The sequence below is a fragment of the Puma concolor genome, chromosome A3 (genome assembly GCF_028749965.1).
Source record: "Puma concolor isolate L17-30 chromosome A3, mPumCon1.1.hap2, whole genome shotgun sequence".
NCBI lineage: Eukaryota > Metazoa > Chordata > Mammalia > Carnivora > Felidae > Puma > Puma concolor.
In genome coordinates, this window is record NC_141669.1 from 71,986,737 (window position 1) to 72,008,912 (window position 22,176).

At 36.3% G+C, this 22,176-nt stretch overlaps 1 protein-coding gene across 24 annotated transcripts in view; it reads left to right on the forward strand.

Moving 5' to 3' along the window:
- The window catches only part of NRXN1 (neurexin 1), a 1,142,850-nt gene that overhangs the window by 948,310 nt on the left and 172,364 nt on the right, over nucleotides 1-22,176 (forward strand). For all 24 annotated transcript variants that reach the window (XM_086701118.1, XM_086701120.1, XM_086701129.1 and 21 more), the window contains one exon: nucleotides 21,921-22,092. In XM_086701118.1, the coding sequence (XP_086557244.1) occupies nucleotides 21,921-22,092 (172 nt within the window). The remainder of the gene's footprint in view (nucleotides 1-21,920; nucleotides 22,093-22,176) is intronic.

Genomic DNA, 22,176 nt, shown 5'->3' on the forward strand with positions numbered 1-22,176 from the left:
GATCATATTAATAGTTACTTAGAATTATTAAGCTAAAATCGGTTATTATATTAAGTGGCACTCTGGGACTGACTCAGTAAATGGAGGTGCATGAAGCGCCCATCTTTGTCATGGTGGGTTATTCATTTGTATGCTATTGAATACATGTAGGGAGTATGTCAAGTAGATTTTTATAGCCTATGATTATAATATAAATTGGCCTATGGAATTGGGATTTGTGTGTGGGTACTACATTTCGCTGACTTTTTATGAAGAAGTTCTAATTTTATGAAGTTAGATGGGTGGTTATCTATCATTTTCTGTATTCTGAAACAGGTCTCATCACTGGGAATTATCTATTTCTGTGATTTTCCCCCCAAAGGCAATAGAACACTGTAGTAGTTAAAATAAGCAGATCTGGATTCAAGTGTTAATTCTTCAACTGATTAGCAGTGACCTTGGGCAAGTGATTAAACATTTTTATGCCTCAGTGTCTTTATAAAATGTTGGTAATAACTCTGCTTCTCAGAGTTGATGTGAGAATTCAATCGTATTCAGTAAATGTTTATTTGGCAACCATTACTGGCTACAACTGTGTTCAGTGCTAAATTTTAAAAGATTAAACTGGGAATATATGAAGTGGTCATTGACAATTAAAGCTTATTGATATTATTATCAATATTACCAATAACTGAGGCATAAACTACCTAGGCCAAGAGCCTTTTACACTGGTAATTTGTGCAGTTATTTCTGATCTAGTTTTATCATTTTTAGTTATCTCTGTACCATTTTATTACCTTCAGCACTGTAAAAGTATATGAACATAACTAGGGAGATAGCTGGGTAGGTATTTATTCAATTTTTTTAAGAGATTGACCATTTGTATTTGTGTTATAGTGTTTGGCTAAAAAAAAATGGGGTCCTAGAAAGTAACATGCGATAGTATTTGTGGTGGAATAATTCTAAGGCCAGTAAGAAGTTAAATAATAATAGTAATTTTTAAAAAGTCCCTATGATCTCTTTGAAGATTAAAGGGATGGCAGAAATGTACCTTATACAGCTTTCATCTGGATAGAGTGAGAGACAGCATGCCACCATTAAAACTCTTAGGGGAGTTTTGGCTAGCAAGAGAATGAAAAGGGGAGGATTTTTTTTAGAAAGTCAAAAATAATAAACGCTGTTCCAAAAAAATAAGTTGGATTAAAACTAAGTGGCAGCTCAGGAATGGATAAAAATTCAACAAGACTTTTGAAACACTCAGCTAGTGTGTGTGTGTGTGTGTGTGTGTGTGTGTGTGTGTGTGAGACAGCATGACGTACCTTTTGATGCTAAAGAGTTATTTCAGGTGTTATCATTCTCTTTTTTGTGTGTGCATTTTTGAAAACCTTGAATGTTGGCTATTTTCTGAGCTGATAATCATATATCATATGCATTAACTACATATCTTCCATAACCAGTGCATTTTGGTGGTCTGTGCTAATGTCAGTGTAGATTTGTTAGGAAAACGTGTTAAAATAGTTCAGTTCTTGTAACAGAGATTGGATATTATGACAATTTCAGCTAATGATGAGTCAGCACTGCATTAAAAACAAAAATAAAATGCAAAGATGGCATTTAAAGTTATGAGATAAATTTATCTATCTAGAAAATGTTTTCATGATTCCTTTTTTGATATGAAATAAATTGTCAGAGCACATTTTGAGACAGCTGATAGACTTAATCAAAGCAGAAAATTGTATTATTATTTCAAGGGAATATGGAATGATTTAATTTTAAGTAGGAAAGCTAATCAGAAGCTTAATGCCACCAAGTCAATTGTGCTGGGTTCATATTTGTTGCATATTGGTCCAAACTGAAATGCTTCCCACATCTCTTAGTCACCTATTATTAACTATAACTGTTGAATGTTGTGACTTAATCATAGACTGTTACTCGTTAGTTGTTAATTGGCGTACAACCAGAGCCAATATTAAATATTCTTCCCTTTTTCTGTTGACATCAAAGCATGCTTTTTGCTTGAGGAGAATTTCAGGTTTTTTTTTTTTTTTCAGTTTTTAGTGCAGCATGAATCTTTATGATTCCTTGCATGAAGCATTCTCGCAGAGCTGGCACTCTTGGACAGCATCTTGGATAAAATTAGCTCAAATTTAAAATGGTATCATTAAAAACTAGACCCATGCTTAGGAAGAAAGAGAAGATGGCAATGATTGAGAGGCTGGTTTCAAGCAACTAAGATAAAAATTAAACAATTTGGAGAATTTTGATTTATTAATAGAAAATTTTAAATATTCATGAAAGGAGAATGTTAAAAAGATCTGAAACACGGTCATTGTATTTTTCAGAGAGGGGTTAAGTGAGATAGAATAAGAAATCAGACTAATAATATTTCTAATCATGACCTGGAAAGTTAACTAAATTGAAAAGTTATAAGAAAAAAATACTTCTCTTGGGTCATTCATATTTCAAAGTTCAGCAATACCACTTATTAAATTATTTTTATTGTGATATAAAAAATAATTATAGTTTATTTCATTTCTTCTGAAACCATTTAAAGGCTTTGTATAATTATAGTTATTATACTATAGTTTAGACTATAGTATATAGGACTATACAAAGCTTTTTTGATACAGTCAAACCAGTTACAAAATTCATATCTATATCTATTTGATTCTGGATTGTGACATTTGAAAGATTTGACCTGGAAAGTTATTAATATTTATTTTTAAATATTAGGTATAACGCTATTGGGAAAATACAATTAAGTTTCTAATTTCCTTTCCAATTGATCACATTTTGCTTAACAAAAAACGTAATGACTGATTTTGTTATGATGATGATGTATTCCATTGGATTTGACTGGAAGTTTGAAACACCTCTTTCCAAAATAACAACTAATACTGAAAATGGTTTAAAGAAACCTCTTAACTGTGGGGGGAAAAGATATTGGAGAAAAAAGGGGTACAGAGAAGCGGGGAGAGAGGACAGACATTGGCCATTTTTCCAAGGGCCCTTCCATAGAGTTTTTGAGCATATGACATCTAGACTTATAATTTAGCCTAAAGGGTTTGCTTCCATATCTATTCCAGGGGCTCCCCAAGTATGAGGAAATCTTTTCTGTCCCTAGGGCTGGTGAAGAGTTAGCCTGCTAGTAATTCTGAAAACCTGGACTAAATTAATGCCCATGAAAGAAGAGTTGCTGGGCTCTACTCACCCTTATGTTGGCAAGTTTGTCAGTGTTCAAAGCACCATAAAATGATAACGGTCTACAGGCCCCAGGATACTTTCATGTGGCCTATTCTTTTTCCATTGGGTCTTGAAGAATGTACAGACAAAAGTATCATGATGTGACTGAAAAGCATGAATTTGAAACTAGATAGGCCTGTGCTGGATGCAACTTGATATTTTAGCTCTGATTTTAGAAGATTCACCCACTTGCTTTGAGGTTCAAACAGCCTCAAAATGATGATTGTAAGGGTGACAAATAAGAGTTATTGTGAAGATTAAAGGAGTAAACATTTGAAAAATAATCGATATATTACTTGGTATATACAGTGGAAGGATGTTGACATCTCTCTCTTCCCAAGAGGCATACTGATATCACATGTTAACTGTAATCTCTTTTTAGCCCCTTGGACTCCTTCTCAGAGGCATACTGGTATGGCTAAGCATGCAAAATCTGGAACCAGATTGCTTGAGACCAGATCACAGCTCTCATGCTTATTAGGCAGATGATTTTGGTCAGGTCATTAAATGTTTTGAGACTTAGCTTCTTCATTAAATAACTGGAAATAATAACATATATTTAATATAGTATGTCTGGTAAACTGCTTATAAGGAGTGCCTGGCACACAGCAAGTATTCAAGAAAAGGTAGCTATTATCATCATCACTATCACCATCACCCTTGTCATCATTGCTGTCGTCATCATCATCATCATCATCATGCATCTGCTGCCAAATATAGCCCTTCCTATATAGCCACACTCATGTGATAAGTTTGGCACTGATATTAGAAAAGAGTGAATAAGTTAGATATGGTTCCCATTTGGCCTTAGAATGTTATTAGTGATTAACTTCTCAGCGGATTTTTACCTTCTCAGTTAGATTTGGTATGTGTTCATTTTGAGAGAGTGTACATGTTTGGCAGGGTATGTATATAAGTTGGATGTGAGATCACAGTATATTAATCTTGCTGTGATATTTAAAGATTAAAGATATATCATGGATAACCCAAAGTCCACTAAAGAATACTGTTAATCACACAAGACATGGCCTTGCTCTTTGGTACTGACTTTGCAAGTATTGTCAGGAAAGACCTTTAAGTGTCTTTTGTTCCTCATGGGTGAACATTAATCACTTTTTGCTCCATAAAAGGGCATTTACCTAGACAAGCTTTGTACTTTTGCTCAGCTGATTTGTTGCCCAACTCCACCCTGAAGTCCTTTCTTCCCCTTAAATATATATGATCCATTATTTGGAGACGGGTGAAACAGGGAAAGAACTAAATAGAAAAAGAAAGAACAGCAAAGATACTAAGATGGGACAGAACATGCTATATTCATGGGACTGAAAGACTAGTATGACAAAGCAGTTAGGAAGAGAGGGAGGGAGGGAGAGAGAGAACGAGCGAGCGAACAAGCATGTGTTCTTTCATAGAGGGCTGATAATGTGACATTGTTACAGATCTTTCAGTCTGTCTTTACTCTGTTATCAGAATCCACAGTCTCCTCAAAGTGTCCTCTGGCTCTTCTAGGTGAACAGTAAGGGAGGACTTTAGGAATACACACTGGTTACTGCTCTCAAGAAGATAGCAACAAATGTTATCTCAGGTTCAAAACGTTCATGAATTATTTACAGTTGAGTACTTTGTGTGTTTTTATCTTCAAAATCCTTGGCCAAATTTAGGAAAAACTCATATCTTCATTTATTTGCATTTTTTCCAGAAGTAGAATTGGATGAATTGCTTCTCTTATATGAAGTTCATTGCCTGGAAAAGTACATTTTAGGGACATGGGCATTGGACCTGGTTCATTTTCTCTTCTAGGTGAACAGGGAGGTAAAAGAGTCAAAGGTGACAACTTTTTATTTCTTCAAATAATTTGTGGAGGGTACTTATAAAACTAGTCTAGTACTTTCAAACGGTATTTGTAAGGTGGAGAGTGTACAGAGAACTCTTGCTACATCTTAAGATAAAAGAGCACTCTAGAGAAATAAGTTAACAAGACATTCTACCCACAAAGAAACTAAAGGTGTTACATTAACTTTGAAATATAAGCATAGAATGATGAATCATTTTTTGACATTGTAGAATTAAATGACTTTTGGAAAATTTGGTGAGTCCCTGTTGATTCAGAAAGTCTTTATGTATTGTATTTCATAAAGCACATTGATGAATGAAACTTAGGAACAAACAACTAAATGAATGTCAAAATGCATACTGTTAGGTTCTACGTTTGTATCAATAGTTTAACATTCTTAGTGTGCTTAGCTATCTGTCGTCAATTGCTTTCTTGTGCAAATGATATGCTTTCATTTTTTTATATGTAATTTCATGACCTACCTGTCCTCGATGGACTTTCTGGATAATACCTACATATATGTTCATTTATAATTTACATATCCCCATTTCTATGAAGAATCCATATATTTATGTCTGAATCTACATGTGTACCTGAAAGTATCTGTCTTTATACCTACATATTTTTGTTCCTTGGAGCTCGTACACACATTCTTCTCTCTACTTGGGAAACTCTTTCTCTCACATTATTAGTTTCTTCTCATCTTCAGCTCCTCAAAGAGGCTTTCCTTAACTACTCATTGCCTCTTGTAACACCCTGTTTTTTTTTCCTTCTTGACACTTAGCATACTTTATATGCTAATATAAAATTTAATGTATAAAGAAATAATTTGAGTCAAGCTTCATGTTGGCACCAGTGCCTTCTGTTTTGTTAACCACTGTTTATGTAGAACTTAGCAGAATGTCTTTATAGCACGAAATCAGTTTCTATATTTTGAATGAATGAATGAATATTGTTGAGGACAAAACTCACGTGTTAAGATATTTCCAAAATTTTGGAGCGCCTGGGTGGCTCATTTGGTTAAGCCTCTGATGTCAGCTCAGGTCGCGATCTCACGGTTCTTGGGTTCGAGCCCTACATCGGGCTCTGTGCTGACAGCTCAGAGCCTGGAACCTGCTTCAGGTTCTGTGTCTCCCCCTCTCTCTGCCGCTCCTCTGCTCATGCTCTTTCTCCCTCTGTCTCTCAATAATAAATGTCATAAAATTAACAAAAAAGATATTTCCAAAAATTTAGTACCATTTATGCAAGAAAATCATGAAGTTTGGGGAAATGAATGTATATAAACACAACTAACAAATACACTTAAAATTTATTCAGTTCTAGAAAGAGTGGTATAGTGTTTAGGGAAATACACTGTACCTAATAAATACCTGATAAACATTTCTTGACATTATTTCTTATTTGTTTAATTTTTTGTATTTTATTTTTGTGGCAATATTACTGTTTGAAGATGAAGAAAGGTCATAATCTTCAGGAGTTTCAGCATTAGAGATTCCATATTCTCTTCTGAAAACTATGTTGTGCCAACATCACACCCATAAACACACATTCATTTTTGAAGGCTGCAGAAATTATTGCTTGCTATGCTGGGAATAATAGAGCCTTGCTGATTCTATAGAAAATAGTCTTTGGCGAATGCCTTTTCTGCCCATATGCACACATTTGCTTTTTCCAAGGATGTCAGACAGGTAGTCCTGGACTAGAAGTCAATAAGAAAGAAAAAGAGAAAGGTAGCATTGTCAGCTTTTCTCTTGGAATGCATTTCAAGTAGAGCTCTGCTTGAGGCTTGTGAAAACCAAGATCGCATAATCCATCACACACATTTGAAAATATTATCTTGTTATTATTTTTCTGGTTTCAAGTCACGATTCACAAACACAAGTTTGAAAAATGATATCCCTTCCAGACTGACCTTTTCATTTCATGTATAGCTTGTAAACATTCATCAGCCAAAGATTTAAAAATAATTGCAATTATCTTGTTGTGTTTTTTTTAAAAAACTATTTTTTAAAAAAATACAAAGGCTAATTTTATTTTACTTATAACCTAGTTACTGAGGCAACATTTACCACACAGAGGACTAAACACACCATCCAAAGATATTTTGTCCATTTGTCTGAAAAATGTGGTGCCGTGTTATGGAAATTTGGAGCATTAGAGTTGACTGTAATTATATAGTAAGGTCTCCACAAAAATAATAGTCCTGGGATACAACAAATAAATGAAATCCACAAATAATCTCAAACCTTTTTATAGGAAAACGTTTTTACATAGAAATGCCAACAACTAGCGGAATTGATAGAGCCGAATGTCCTTTCCCTATCCAGTTCCTGGCAGAGGTAATAATAAGCAGTGTAATGGCCCAAAGACAAGGAATCAGAGAAAAGTAGAGAAACAAAGGTTATGGTTTTAATCAGCACTTGAAACACAATGTTTATTGCACACAGTTTCCTGAATGATTGTAAAATGTGAGCAAAGTTAATTTAACACCCAACCAAGGGTTTTAAAGCAACAGGAAAAACACATCAAAAAACTTAAAAAAACACCAAGCTATTTCTGATCAGCCCACTGCACTTTGAATGAGGCTAAACTTTAGCCAGTGTGGATCTGAGCTTCTCATACACAAACCTGAGGAATTTGTCATGATACCATATCAGGTGCCATGGGCTAAATATTCAAAACAGAGGTATTACCATTGAAAACTCACAAACCACGCATAGACTACCAGTCAGTACCTATTTTTTCTCTGTTTGATTTCTGGGTTTTAAAAATTATTTTTCAGGGGATAATGCTTAATAATAGGATACATTCTTTATATATAAGGACACATTTAAAGAGGAATATTTCTTCTTGTGGTGGTTGCCATTTCAGTGGATGGAAATACAGAATTAATGAGTGCAATGAGATGACTTTGATTCCCAAGACCATCAGGTAGCTTTATTTCATTCTTTATTGTTCATGATGTCATGCAGAGATGTGTTGTTTGAACCATAGGTAAGTATAATGAAAAAGGTTGGATGACATCTCTGAACCCATGGCTACTCTGGAGAACTTCATAAGGGTTCAAGAATCACTTTACAAATGTAAAGGATAATCCAGTATTGACTCAACTGATGAAACAAACAAAATAGAGACAATCTCCAAATATCAAGTCATTATTGCCCCTTTAAAAGATATACGAGCCAGTCACTTAGTGGGCTGGTTTCACCCAATATTGTTTTGATTGTTGGCTTAATTTTCTCTAAAGATAGATATTATGAGGAAAAGGAGGCATTAAAGAGTTGGTGCTATCAGTAGAACTCAGTGTCTATCCATCCTCAGAAGGAGAATTCATTGACCCTTCTCACTTACCACCACCAAGTCCTAGACACCTGACAAGGCAGGAGTTCTTACTCATAAAGACAAGTCCCCCATCACCCCTGGAGTGAAGGAATTATAATTGCTTGGAAAAGAACACATCTGCTTTACAAAGGTGTCTGAGACACTGACCTAGTGGCATATCGCCCTGTCCCTTCAAAATTGGAGAATTCCTGATTGAAACGTATAATAAAATGCTAGAGTTCATCTATTTTATAAGTCTAAAAAACTAATACATTAAGATTTTGGTGTCTCTGGTGTATTTCAAAATACGAACTAGTATTTTCTAAATGTGTGTGTGTGTGTGTGTGTGCGCACGCGTGTGCGCACGCGTGTACGTGCATTCTAACTGCTTAGCCATTCATGAAGGCTTTTCATAGAGCCATAGTATCATCGAAATTGGAAGGGGCATAGCGGTTGTCTAATCAAGCAGTATCTGCTTCAGTGCAACAAATGGAAAGGTAGTATATCCCATAGGTAAACATGATTAGATTTTAGAATGTTCTCTCTTATGCCCCCTGGTAGATAGATGCTCTGACTTTGGTCAAGTCTCAGCCTTTTTGAGCTTTGGCCTCTCAATTTATAAAATAGACATGCTGTTACACAACTTGTTGTGAAGATCGTGAGATATTATGTGTCCCAACTAAACTGTACTGGCTGTATAATTCAAGCATTATTTTAATTAACTTCTGTTAAACCTACTAAGAAGCAAAACATTGTTTTCCAAATGTAAGAATAATAATAATAGTAACAATAATAATAATATAGCTCATAGGTGCTGAGTAGCCATTAAAAATATTTACAACTTTCTATGCATTATCTCATCAAAAGGAAATTACAATGTGATGAAAATGTTCTGAAATTAAATAGTGGTGAGGGTTGCACAACCTTGTGCATATACTAAAACCACTGAAACATATATTTTAAAGGAGCAAATTTTATGATGTGTGAATTATATCTCAATTAAAAAAAGAAAATTGTATGTGAAAGAGTTTTAGAAAATTGCAAATGTGCAGGTGATCTACAAAGTGCCATGAAGGATACAATGAGGCATAAGTCAGTCTTTTTTCCTACTCGAGTTTTCTATAATATGGTTGAGAAGTTAAAACAGATGCATAAAAACTAGCACCTAAAGCAGTGTGTGAGGGAGGCTGTCATAGGTTTACGAAGAGTATTAGATACTCAGAAGACCAGGAGATACATGTAGGCCTCCAAGAGGATAGTATCACTGTCCAGGATATAATTTCATGGAATCAAAGGAACTCTAGAATTCTGTAGAATGGAGACCAATTAGAAAAGACACACTAACCCTTAATGGAGATTGATGGGAAAATTAAAATAATGTTTTCTTAGAATATATTACCCCTAAATGAGATCTTTCTGATGTGGCATCACCGATGATCTCACCCACTTCTGGTTTCTTGCTATGTGGTGCTATAAAATGCAATTAGCCAAAAAGAAAGATGCACTTCACTACTGCCCTATATCTGACTCAGTCCTTTGGCTTCAAAATCTTTTTCCTGGAACATGTGAACAGTTGAAGCCATTCTTTTTTTAGAAAGCCCCTCCAACATGATCAGGTCCCAGAACTGATATTTATTAACTCTATGATTTGGGACACATTATTTAAACTCTCTGAGTAGATAGAAAAAAAATAGCACTCAGTCTTCATGTTGGCCGGGAGTTTTAAGTGATAAATTGTATAGAGCTCAATGTGTCTCACACAGTGAGCACACTGGTATGCAGAGCCTGGGAAGAGATGGGAGACAAGGGGAAAGATCTTCTGTGTCCTTGTGTGTCTTTGGTATCCACAATGTGTATTATAGCTGTCTATACACAAGCTTGCTCCTGCCGCACATTTGAAGGCTCCCTGAGGCCTCTCAGAGCAGTTCCCCATGGTGCACCCTGCTCCCCCTTTTGCTGTTCCCTCAACTGTTTTGTGGGTGTGAATATTTACATGCATGATTTGTCTTCTTGATTTGATTGAAAACCTCCTGTGAGACGGAGAACACATTTTATATGTTTGTGCGGTCTATACACTTACATAATGCAAGATGCCTGTTATATGTTCAATTTTTATTTATTAGCTAAATAAACAAAAAAAATATTACTCAGTAGGGGAAAGTGAGAGACAAGGCAGCAATAGCTTCTTGTTTTTGAAATGATGTGTGTGTGTGTGTGTGTGTGTGTGTGTGTGTGTGTGTGTGTGTTTGGGGGGAGGTATACATTTCCAGCTCAGTGCCAAGTTAAAATAACTAAACCAAAACCACTCTTTGACCATCTAGACTGGTAAACACAGTTTCTACCAGATAGTAAGACCTCTTAGTCATTCATTTAGCAATGTATCTGGGTGAAATTAGCAATTATCCGAATCAGTGTGTTTGTTTTGAGGTGAGAAAACAGGTGGCTATCTAACACACGCTGCAGTGTTACTTTATCCCAGCAATAGTGACTGTAGGCCCCAGAGTCCCCCTCAGGCCTTAAAACCTCCTTTCCCTGGTGAGAATTAGTCTCCAGAGGAGCAAAACATAACATTCAACCTGACTTCGATTTCGGTTGTCGATGTAAAATTGGACCATGGGAGTTGTTCTGTATTCTGAAATGAGCGTAAGCATTCAGTGTATTTGAAGGCATTGTCAAGTTTTATCCAAAGTGGGGCCCTGGAGTATAGGACCACATTGTGTTGCACAACAGAAGTTTGTAGACCATAAGCAAGTCACCTTGCTAAATCTACATGCCATCCTGTGTTGCACATTTGTTCATCTTGTTTGTTGATACTCTAAAAGTACGGTAAACAAAAAAATAGCAAAAGATTTTTTTTTTTTCATTTTTGGTTGCTTTCCTTGACATAGTCAAGCCACACAATTCTACCTAACAACCCCAGAAAAGAGAAAAAAAAATCAGTGGACATATCTATATGCCATATACAGGATAAATCTTTACATTTATGTATTCTGTTTTACATTATGCATATAGATTGAAATATATCTGCATCTATAACATACAGACATCTTGCTTGAAGTATGCCCCAGATATCAAGTACACCATTAAGTCTTTACCTTGGTTACAACAAATATTTTCAAGTGAATATGTGATTGCATATGGAATTAAAAGGTGTGTGAAACTATGGTACCACTTGCTAGAATGTTCATGTTCCTTTCCAGTGTTATCTTTCATGTTGCCTTCTAACTTGGTTTAATAATATAATCCTTATTCAGAAATGAGCTTTTGTGAAAAAATCAATAATTACCTTTGTCACTATTTATTTAATGAATCCATGGAAAGACTTCATTAAATTATAAATGCCTTGTTACTGATATTCTCATAATAGATTTTTGAAATTATATGTGAGCCAGTTATCTATTTCAAGGAAAATACAATGTTGAAAGATCAGTACATGTCCAGTGAAATTACTGCTGGTTTTGCTAATACAATATTCATAAGAATTTGCTGGAGACAATCACATTTAATCCCAGAGAATAAGAATTTGAAATGGATTCTTTTAAATGTAATTATCCATTGGCAAGAAAGTTTAGCAAGTTTTATTGTTTATGTAATTGAAATGATTTGCTATTCTGTCAATATGGGGGAGTGTTTTGAGAATATTTACAGTTTCTGAATGGAATCATAAATACTGATTCTCTAAATATGCTTCATATTAATATTTTGTGGTTTATGTGCATTTTTAATATATTTGTTTTCAGGGCAAAAATGGAGTCTGTGGCTTGATGCAGCTTGGATAGGGTAAATAAGGTCTGATTTCATGTAGCATCTGTTGTCTGAATCTACTTGGGTGGTATTTAGTCTGTTCTAGCTGACTCTGGAGTCTGAATCCATGAAAAATCAATGATCTTGGAAGTCAAAGGACCTAATCATCATATATTCAGGAAAGGATGGGTGTTATTTAAGTCAGAAGTTCTCTAAGCATCACCAACCCTCATTGTTTCTTAATTGTTTGTTTTACTATGTTGTAAGAAATGAATCCCTGCAAATTCTAGAGATTTCTATACCTTAGAAAATAATCATTTTACATTTCATATTGCTGAAAAAACGTAGGGACAAAGCAAAGGGACTTTTTCTCAGAGTTTGGTGCATCTTGTAACTTTGGCATTATAATGCTTTTATTTCTAGAACTTGAATCTCCTTAACAATTAGAACTCTGATAATAAGGGACTATTGTAGCCTCCCTATCAGAATAAGTAGGGAACCTTCAAAATTTCTTTCAGTCTATCCTGGGATAGGAAACATGTCTGTAATAGAAGAAACCCTAAAACAGTGGAAACTCCAGAGTAACAAATATCCTTAAGCACTTGTTACATTGAAAAAGCTGATTCCTACAATGCAACAGGAATTTAAATCTGGTGTTCTATGGAATATTTCTTCTTGACCCCAGGGAAAGTCTTAACACTACATTTGTCTCTTTTAGATAGTTAAAAAAAAAAAAGGTCATCCATTCACTTTTACGCATAGGAAGTAATTTCAGTGCACTCCTTTGTAATACTAAATACAACTTCAGTTAGAGCCAGTTTATTAGCCCTGCTTGGGTTGCCTTGGAGCGGCCACTTATACTGGATGAGGCGAGGAAGTTGTTTCTCCTCTTGTTTCAGTGATGTTCACTTCTCCTCCCTCCTGACTCCTCCACAGGAGGAGGAACCAGGAAAAGGAAGAGAAGATAAGGGTCCTCCTTGATCTTACTTGGCTAATACAATAGCAGCCATCTAGCTGGACTTAGCCAAAACTAGAAACTGACTCTGGGAAGGGGAACTTTTGGGGAGGCTTTTTAGTGGGTTTTTCAGTGCTCTTAACCACATCACTGGACTTTTTTTTTTTTTTTACCTGTAATTCCCTTAAGGTAGGTAAATGCACCTTCTTCAGGTAGTCATTTAGGATTTCTGCATCAGTCCACCCCTGCAACTTCAGGTTCCTTCAGTTGTCTTCACTGCTCATCTCCACCACACCCACTCATCCCAACTGGTGGCCCTTTTGAATGTGATACAACACAATTCTATGCTGGCTCTCTAAGCCATGGGTAATGCTCACCTGTCACTTGTTCTAACAAACTCTGATGCACAGGTGCAGTAATAGGTCTTTGCTCTGCCATCAGAGCATCAACAAGCCATAGTCCCTTCCCTTGAAGATTTCTCAGGCAAGAGTCCAATCCCAGGCAAGAACAACTAGGATTGCTGACTATCCTAACCACTGCAACCAAGTTCCAGGAGATGAGTATCAAACTTTCTGAGATGTTTCAGTGAAGTCACATTCCCCTGCACTTGAGATAAGGGAAAAGTAGCACCTTCCACCTTTCCAGGTACCTGGAAATCACTTCACAGTCCAATGGTCTCCAAAAATCCTCTGCTAGTTATCCATCTCTTCTTGGCCTTTCTCTCTTTTATAATGGGCTGAAAATAGGTAATTAGTTCAGGGTCCCAAAAACAATTTTTAGTGTTCCCCTTTGCAAGTTGTATACCTCATTTTGTACAATGGAAGTAGCAGTCTGTTTTTTGTCTTATTACCAGCTCAAGATTGCAGCTGAAATTAAGACAAAGAAATCCATTCTAACATCCTGTAACATCTGCATATCAGTTGCTTACTGTCCACTATAAAATTATTTTAAACACATATTGATGGATACATATGTAAAATCTGCAAAGCACTATATGAGGCCCCGTGGTGCTCCTACTCTAGCAGGAAAATGAACAGGTAGCCAGAACAGCTAGATTAACCAAATCTGCTAATTGCAGTTATAGGATGACCCAACATTCCTCGAATTTAGCCTGCCATAATCATTAGAAGCACAAAGTGCATTCTCCAAAGTGGGAATGCTTGGGTTTCAATCACAGCTTTTCTCTTTTTAGCTGCATGACCTTAGCTGAGTTCCTGAGTCACTCTGTGCTTTAGTTTCCTCATCTGTCAAATGGAGATAATGTAGTACCTCTCTCATGGGGCTGTTATGAGAAAGATCAAAGTTATTACTTATAAAGTACTAGGAATAGAATAGTATAAAGGTATTTGTTAATCTCTTAAATAAGATTCTTAATTTTCTTCCTATTAGTTACATCATACATGTGTTAAAATATGTATTTATCATGTTAAGTAATTTACTGAAAGTGAGCAAATTGGAAATCTTCCAAAATGAGGAGATAATGATTGCTTGCACAAAAGGCCTGTGCTAAATAAAAAATGTCTAAATAATGTCTCCACAGGCCCTTGGATTAAGTTTCAGTTTTCAGGGGAATCCAGCTGTTTGTGTATCACTGGAATCATTCTACAAAAAAAACTGGAATGTCTTATAATGGCATATATTTTAAAGTAAGGATTCTGAGAAATGTGCTAGACAATAAAAATAAATCTAGAGAGAAAAAGTACACCTCAAGTGTATGTAGCTTTAAAAATTACTCTGCTCTTGGATTTTGAGTTTCCTAATAACCAAAGTTAAAAAGGAAATATGAGGGGCGCCTGGGTGGCTCAGTCTGTTAAGCGTCCGACTTCAGCCAGGTCATGATCTCGCGGTCCGTGGGTTCGAGCCCCGCGTCGGGCTCTGGGCTGATGGCTCAGAGCCTGGAGCCTGTTTCCGATTCTGTGTCTCCCTCTCTCTCTGCCCCTCCTCCGTTCATGGTCTGTCTCTCTCTGTCCCAAAAATAAATAAAAAACGTTGAAAAAAAATTTAAATAAAAAAAAAAAAGAAAATATGATTTAAGTCATATTGTCCCTGAAGCCTAAAAACAAATCAAAACACACAAATTAAAGTCCATACTAACTCAGTATAAGAAAGATATCCTTTATGAATAGTAAAAAGCAGAAAAAAGAAAAATGGAAACCTTTGCATGTGACTATGAAAAGGACAATGCGCAGTGTCCCACATAGTATCTTCAAATACTTCTGTTTAGTTAATGCAATTTTATACAAGATTTTTTTTGAAATAACTCTCTGCGTAAGCTGATGCCATGCATACTGTTGCTGCCTATTCAGTGATGAGAATCTAGTGAGAGGTTAAGAGGACGTGGTCCAAATATTCAGGTTTCCGATATTCTGATTATAAATTTCTACAGGAATGGATACATTTTATGTCCTTTAGACCCCTATCCCCCCCCATGTTGTTCCTCTCAACTGAGGTCTGATGAAAGGTGAGCTGCAGACAGTTTGAGGTGATGTACTCTGACAGGGGCCTGCAGTGTCTGTATTCTATGCAGCTGATTAAGGGCAAAACCATATGCTTTACAAAATCAGCTGAGCTCCTGGTAGAGCTGACAGAACTGCTATTAGAGAATGTTTCTCAGAGCAGAGAACATACGCACACACTTCTCTTTGCAGCCTCATCTTGTGAAATTCTGAAGTTAACAGCAACAAAGTTTGCACTTAGAATGATTTTAATGCCAATTTGCATAATCCATTAGAAGTTAATTTTATTTTTTAATGTTTATCTATTTTGAGAGAGAGAGAGAGAGAGAGAGAGAGAGAGGGAGAGAGAGAAAGAGAGAGAGAAGGGGAGAGGCAGAGAGAGGAAGAGAGAATCCCAAGCAGGTTCCATGTAGTCAACGCAGAACACAACGCAGGGCTCGAACTCATGAACGATGAGATCATGACTTGAGTCGAAATCAAGAGTTGGGATGCTTAACTGACTAAGCCATCCAGGTGCCCCTTGAGAGGAAGTTAAATATATATATATATATATATATATATATATATATATATACACACATATATATATATATACACACATATATATATATATATACACATATATATATATATATATATATATATATATATATATACATATACACACACACACACACACACACACACACACACACACACACATACACACACATAACTTAGTTATAAACCAAAAGTGGGGGCCTGAATTCTCATTCTGGTACCTGTCTATTGTCACTTGACCTTGAACAAGTCATTGTACCTTCCCGTGTCATAGTTTCCTCATTTGTAAAATAGAGAAATTGAGTAAGTTTCAGGCACTTAGCATTTGATGACTTTTTTCACGAATAAGGACTAAGAAACTGCACACACGAAATGCCTGTCAGCGTGTCCATATCTTTTAGAATGATTTCCTATATTGTGAATATTTATCATTCCACTCTAAACAGACTTAATTGCTGTGTTTTTGCCAGTTATTAATGAAAGAGAGAATTTCTTGCCTCATTTGTTTATGTGTGTGTGAAACGGAGAGTGGAGTAAAGAAACTACATTAAAGAACGCGACAGGATGTCCTTCCCCACGGGCAGCTGTGCACCTTTTCTGGGGCATCCTCTGGGAGGAAAACAGTTCAGTTCTCTAGAAAGTGTTTCTATTGGCATATCAATCATCCATGAAAGAGATGCTCCAGATTGACCCAAATGTCAAGAGTCTTGCTTCTAATATATGAATTTTTCAGAAGTAGAATTAGAGGAAAGTAACCATTGTCTGAAGCATGTTCTTGAACAATACACTGTATGTAATGTTTTGTTTAAATTTGTGGCTTCCTAGAACAGAGACTAGGAGGGTGATTGAGGGTAACTACATGACAAGAGAAATGCATCTCAGACGGCCTACGTCTATATATGTAGTGATAAAAAGAGCCCAAGATGAACTTCATTGAACTGTGAATATTTTGAGGGAAGTGATTGCACACAAACACACACACACGTGATTTTACACACACACACACACACACACACACACACACACACACACACACGTATACTTATGTCTGAATCTCTTTTTTTAATTTTTTAAAATTTATTTAAACTAAATTAAAAAAATTCATCCATTTCTGACATCCCTCACCCCCTACTTCTTGGAATCACCAGTCTATTCTCTGTATCTGTAACCTTGGTGTGTGGTTTGTTTTAGATTCCACATATAAGAGAGATCATGTAGTATTCGTCATCTCTGACTTATTTTACTTAACATAATATTATTTAATTATTTAATATTTAACTTACTTAACATAATGCCCTTGAGGTCCATCTATTTTGTTGCAAATGGCAAGATTTCATTCTTTTTGATCGCCAATATTCCAGTGTGTGTGTGTGTGTGTGTGTGTGTGTGTGTGTGTGTGTGTGTATACACACACCATATCTTCTTTATCCAGTTTTCAGTTGATGGACATTTGGCTATTGTTGATAGCACTGCTGTAAACATTGGGGTGCATGTGCCCCTTTGAATCAACATTTTTGTATCTTTTGGATAAATGCCTCATAGTGCAATTGCTGGGTAATATGTAGCTCTATTTTTAATTTTTTGAGGAACCTCCATCCTGTTTTCCAGAGGGGCTGCACCAGTGTGCATTCCCACCAACTGTGCAAAAGGGTTCCTCTTTCTCCATATCCTTGCCAACATCTGTTGTTGCCTGAGTTGTTAAACTTAGCTATTCTGACAGGTGTGAGGAGGTATCTCTTTGTGGTTTTGATTTGTATTTCTCTAATGATGAGTGATGTTAAGCACCTTTTCATGTGTCTGTTAGCCATCTGGATGTCTTCTTTAGAAAAGTGTCCATTCATGTTTTCTCTGCATTTCTTCACTGGGTTATTTGTTTTTTGGATGTTGAGTTTGATAAGTTCTTTATAGATTTTGGATACTAACCTTTTATCTGATATGTCATTTGCAAATATCTTCTCCCATTCCATTGGTTGCCTTTTAGTGTTGTTGATTGTTTCCTTTCCTGTGCAGAAGCTTTTAATCTTGATGAGGTCCTAAGAGTTCATTTATGTTTTTGATTCCTTTGCCTGCAGAAGAAGACGCTGTGCCTGAGGTCAACGAGATTGCAGCCTGCTTTCTCCTCTAGGATTTTGATGGTTTCCTCTCTCACATTTAGGTCTTTCATCCATTTTGAATTTACTTTTGTGTATGGTATAAGAAACTGGTCCAGTTTTATTCATTCTTTTGCAAGTTGCTATCCACTTTTCCCAACACCATTTGCTGAAGAGACTGTCCTTTTTCTATTAGATATTCTTTCCTGCTTTGTCAAAGGTTAGTTGACCATACATTTGTAGGTCCATTTCTGGGTTTTCTATTTCTTGTTCTATTGGTCTTTTGTCTGTGTTTGTGCCAGTACCACACTGTCTTGATGATTAAAGCATTGTAATACAGCTGGAAGTCCAGAATTTTCATGCCTCCAGCTTAGGTTTTCTTTTTCAATGTTGCTTTGTCTATTCGGGTTTTTTTTTTCTGGTTTCATACAAATTTTAGAATTGTTAATTCTAGTTCTGTGAAGACTACTGGCATTTTTTGATAGGGATTAATTGAATGTGTAGATGGCTTTGGGTAGTATCAACATTTTAACAATATTTGTTTTTCCAACCTATGACCATGGAATGTTTTTCCATTTCTTTTGTGTCTTCTTCATTTTCTTTCATAAGCTCTCTGTAGTTTTCAATGTACAGATCTTTAACCTCTTTGGTTAGTTTTATTCCCAGGTCTCTTACAGTTTTTGGTACAATTTTAGATGGGATCCATTCCTTGATTCCTCTTTGCTGTTTCATTATTGGTATATAGAAATACAACCAGTTCTGTTACTTTGATTTTATATCCTGAAACTTTGCTGAATTTATGTATCAGTTCTAGCAGTTTTGGGATAGTCTTTTGGGTTTTCCACATACAGTGTTACATCATCTGTGAAGAGAGAAACTTTGACTTCTTCCTTGTCAATTTGTATCCCTTTTATTTCTTTTTGTTGTCTCATTGCTGATGCTAGGACTTCCAATGATATGTTGAACAACAGTGGTGAGAGTTGACATCCCTGTCATGTTCTAGCACATCGAGTACTTCCTGCCACTCCCTTCTGGCCCACCAAGTTTCAGTGGACAGGTCTGCTGCTAACCTGATGTGTCTATCCTTGTAGGTTAAGGACCTTTTGTCCCTAGCTGCTTTCAGAATTCTCTCTTTATCTTTATATTTTGAAAGTTTCACTATGATGTGTCATGGTGTTGACCTGTATTTGTTGATTTTGAGGGAAGTTCTCTGTGCATCTTGGACTTGAATGCCTGTTTCCTTCCTCAGACTAGGTAAATTCTCAGCTACATTTTGTTCAAATAAACTTTCTGCCCCTTTTTCCTGCTGTTCTTCTGGGACTCCTATGATGTGGGTATTGTTTACTTTTATGGAATTGCTAAGTTCCTTTTTGCTCTAATACTTTCCTTTCCCTCTTCTTTGCTGCTTCATTTTCTTCCCATAATTTTATCTTCTATATCATCTATTGTCTTCTCTGCTTCTACAATCCTCATTGTGACTGTATCTATTCAGCTTTGTATCTCAGTTATACCATTTTTTTTTAAATTTCAGCCCGACTGGTTTTTAGGTCTTTGATCTCTGTAGCGAGGGTTTCTCTGGTGTCTTCATAAGCTAGTAGTCTTATGGCTTTTGTTCTAAATTCTTGTTCAGATATATTGCTTATATTTTCTTTGAGCAAGTCCCAGCCTGTGACTTCTTCTTGACCTTTCTTTTGGGGAGAATGCCTCTGTCTTGTCATTTTGGCTAAATTTCTATCTTTTGCATGTTTTAAAAGCTTGACAGGTTTTCTGCCCTTGAGAGTACTACTATATTAAAAAGGGGTCATACACTATCCAGGGCTTGGCTCTTCAGGAAGTGTTTCTGGTGTATGTTGTGTGCACTCTGCTGTTGCGGGTTGGCTGCTCTTTCCTACTGCGTCGGTACTCTGCAGAGGTTCTCCTTGCTTGTAGTGGGATGTGTTTGGACCTTAACTAGATGTACTTTGATTTGTTTGTTGAAGTAAACCTTGCACCTGCCATGCTAACTCCTGCCAACTGTGGAGATCCTTCTGCCACTCTACAGATCAATTTCCTGGGTGTTCCAAGTGATCTGACCTCAATACAGCTGTGTTTGAGGAACAAGGACAGCCCAGAGCTCTTCTACTTCTCTGCCATCTTAACTATTCCCCCCAGGTTCCCTTTTCATTTTGTTGATGGTTCCCTTTGCTGTCCAGAAGTTTTTTAGTTTCATGTAGTCCTACTTATTTATTTTTGCTTTTGTTGTTTTTCTTTTGGTGACAGATTAAAATAATCATCACAAAAGACTTATACCAAGGAGCTTACTGCTTATGTTGTCATCTAGGTTTTTTATGGTTTCAGGTCTTATATTCCAGTTTTTGATACATTTTAAGTTAATTTTTGTGTATGGCATAAGATAGTGGTCCAGTTTCATTCTTTTGCAAGGGGCTGACTAGTTTTCCCAGTACCATTTATTGAAGAGACTGTTCTTTCCCCATTGTATATTCTTGGCTCCTTTGTTGTAAATTAATTGGACATAGTTGTGTGGGTGAATTTCTGGGCTCTCTGTTCTGTTTCATTGATCTATGTGTCTGTTTTAATGCCAAATACCATAGTGTTTTAATTACTGTAGCTTTTTAATATAGTTTGAAATCAGGGAGCATGATGTCTCCAGCTTTGTTTTTCTTCCTCAAGATTGGCTACACTATTCAAGGCCTTTTGTGGTTCCATTCAAATTTTAGGGTTTTTTGTTCTATTTCTGTGAAAAATACCATTGGAATTTGGATAGGGATTGCATTGAATCTGTATAATGAATGCTTTGGGTAGTAAGGACATGGTAATGATATTAATTCTTCTGATCTGTGAACATAGAATTTCATTCCATTTATTTGTGTCTTCTTCAATTCTTGTCATTAATGTCTTATAGTTTTCAAATATACAGATCTTTTTTCCCTCCATGCTCAAATTTATTCCCATGCATTTTATTCTCTTTGATGTAATTGTAAATGGAATTGTTTTCTTAATTTCTCTTTCTGATAGTATATTATTAGTGTAAAGAAACACAAGAGAGGGGCGCCTGGGTGGCTCAGTCAGTTAAGTGGCCGACTTCGGCTCAGGTCATGATCTCGCGGTCCGTGAGTTCAAGCCCCCCGTCGGGCTCTGTGCTGACCACACAGAGCCTGGAGCCTGTTTCAGATTCTGTGTCTCCCTCTCTCTCTGACCCTCCCCTGTTCATGCTTTGTCTCTCTCTGTCTCAAAAATAAATAAATAAACGTTAAAAAAAAAAAAGAAACACAAGAGATTTTTGTCTATTGATTTTGTATCCTGCAACTTTACTGAATTTGTTTTTTTTTAATTTTTATATTTTACATTTATTTATTTTTGTGGGCACAAGTGGGAGAGGGACAGAGAGAGATGGAGACACAGAATCTGAAGCAGGCTCCAGGCTCTGAGCTGAAGTCAGACGCTTAACCAACTGAGCCACCCAGGTGCCCCTGAATTTGTTTTTTAGTTCTAGCCATTTTTATGGAGTTTTTAGGATGTTCTATATATAATATTATATAATCAGTAAATAGTTCCAGTTTTACTTCTTACTTTCCAATTTGGAAGCCTTTTATTCCTTTTTTTTTGCCTAATTGCTGTGGCTAGGAGTTTCAATAATATGTTGAACAAAAGTGACAAGAGTGGATATTCTTGTCTTGTTCCTATACTTAATTCTTATTAAATGCTGACTAATCACTATAACTTCATACAATTTTTTTTTGTCCCCTCCTTCCTTCCAGCACCAAGGAAAAATTGGAGTTAAATTTAATGTTGGGACAGATGACATCGCCATTGAGGAGTCCAATGCAATCATTAACGATGGGAAATACCATGTAGTCCGTTTTACAAGGAGTGGTGGCAATGCCACATTACAGGTGGACAGCTGGCCAGTGATCGAGCGCTACCCTGCAGGTAAGCCAGTGAATGTGTATCGGGGGAAGATTTTATGAAAAACAAACTGGAAAACAAAGCACTATTTTGCGTCCGTTTCACCAG